The 1,729-nt window shown below is 60.6% G+C and overlaps 1 protein-coding gene across 1 annotated transcript; it reads right to left on the bottom strand.

Moving 5' to 3' along the window:
- Nucleotides 1–437: 437 nt before the first annotated feature.
- On the bottom strand, nucleotides 438–1,255 carry EMIHUDRAFT_447214 (hypothetical protein). Its single transcript, XM_005778446.1, has one exon. It carries the CDS (start codon nucleotides 1,222–1,224, stop codon nucleotides 757–759), a length of 468 nt encoding a protein of 155 aa, XP_005778503.1. The 5' UTR covers nucleotides 1,225–1,255; the 3' UTR covers nucleotides 438–756.
- Nucleotides 1,256–1,729: the final 474 nt, after the last annotated feature.

Below are 1,729 nucleotides of genomic sequence, written 5' to 3'. Positions count from 1 at the left end.
GTGCTGCTTTCGACCGTGATCCGACCGAGGTAAAGGTAGATTTCTCCACACACACAAAGTGGTGGGGCAAGGGGGGCGACCCTCGCATCTCCACACCCGGACACGGGCAGGAGCCCCACGGCATTCAAAGTGCAAGCACTGGCCCGGTGCACGTGGGTGAGCAGCCTCGCTGCCACTCCCTCCCGACAAACCAACTCCCGCACACACACACACACACAATCGCACTCTGGCCATCGAATGACTCCGAATGACTCACTGGTGTGCTAAGACAGAATCTCCGCAGACATCCAAAACGGGCCGTGCCGCTACGAAGTAGCATGTTTCGTAGGTAAACCTGTTGCCCCTTCCGACCATGATCCGGACACAATGTTCAAAGTGATGTAGGTCGGAACAGGTCAGTAGAGCCGTGTCGGTCTGTTACGGTCTGATAAAAGAAAGAAAAACATACCGAAAGGGAGGACGGCACGCCGCCGCCACACAGGGATTTTAAGATCCTGCTGGCACGCGCTGATCCAGCTCCCTTTTGCGGCATACGTAACTCAAGGCAAAAAAGCTCTCTCTCCCTCTCTCTGGTCTCCGTCTCTCTCTCTCTCTCTTCTCTCTCTTCACAAGCAAGAGAGGAGACGCATCCCACCCCGAGCATTTGGGGCCGCTGCACAGGGGACGCTGCCCGATTCCCGAGCTTGGGCCTTTGCCCTGTCTAATACACATCTGTCTAGGTTGAAAGAGGACGGCGCTCCGGCCTCCTTCCTTGCCCTAGATGGTGCGGCGGCGGTTTGAGCGCTTCTTCCGGCTTGGGCGAAGCGCCACTGGCATGTTGGCGCGTTCTGACACGTTCGAGACCTCATTGAGGCCGCGGGGCTGGCGCTGGGCCAGCCCGTTGTTGATCAGCTTTGAGTGGCACTGCGCGCACATGGGCTCGTTGCTAATAAGCGAGGAGCTGCGGACCACGGTGGGCGTCCTTGGCGTCGAGAGCACGGCGAATGCATCCGGCGGTCGCGGCGGTGGCGAAGGGAGGTGCTGATAGGGCTCATACGCCGGGCCGACGTCCACTGCAGGCGGCCGCATGCACGACCGAGCGTCGCTCAGCCTGTCGCCGGCCGCCTGGATCTTGCGGAACCACATCTGCGCCGCACTCTCGACCGCGTCGAAGGCGCTGTCGGTGAGGTCGTCGACGTCCCGCATGAGGGTCGCCGCGCCGACGATGGCTTGAGAGAGGGCCATGTCGGCGTAAGGTCCGAGCGCTTGTGGGTGGCCGGCCGGAAAGACGCGTCCAGCCGGCGGGTTCTGGCTGTTTTTCGGGAGGGGTGGGGCAGGTAGCTGGAGTAGGGGGTTGCGGCCACTGGAGACGTCCGTTACTCACCCACAATGATACTTGAGGGGTAGGGGGTCAGATCCGGGGAGTCTACCCTAGGTAGGTAGGTAGTAAGGTGAAGAACAGCCAGGCTCGGACTGGACACCAGCGCGGTATGCGTGGACGCGAGACAGATGATGACGACACGCACGAGCGACACACAGACACAAACAGGCTCACAAGACACACAGCCAGCTGGCTGCCACACACCCTGAGTCGGCAAACACATAACTCAAGGCCACATCCTCCCTGTCGCCCCCCCCACCCAGCACTCCACGGTGCCAAGAGTACAAACAAGGGCACAACAAACAACAGACGACAGGAAGTGATATGCGAGGCTAGAGCGGGTTTACCCTACCCTACCCCCGAAACAGC

Source organism: Emiliania huxleyi, assembly GCF_000372725.1.
Source record: "Emiliania huxleyi CCMP1516 unplaced genomic scaffold EMIHUscaffold_2450, whole genome shotgun sequence".
NCBI lineage: Eukaryota > Haptophyta > Isochrysidales > Noelaerhabdaceae > Emiliania > Emiliania huxleyi.
This window is presented reverse-complemented; position numbering and strand designations above follow the sequence as displayed.

Coding starts and splice junctions, on each gene's coding strand:
- EMIHUDRAFT_447214 (XM_005778446.1), bottom strand. CDS start 1,224: ATGGCCCTCTCTCAAGCCATCGTCGGCGCGGCGACCCTCATGCGGGAC.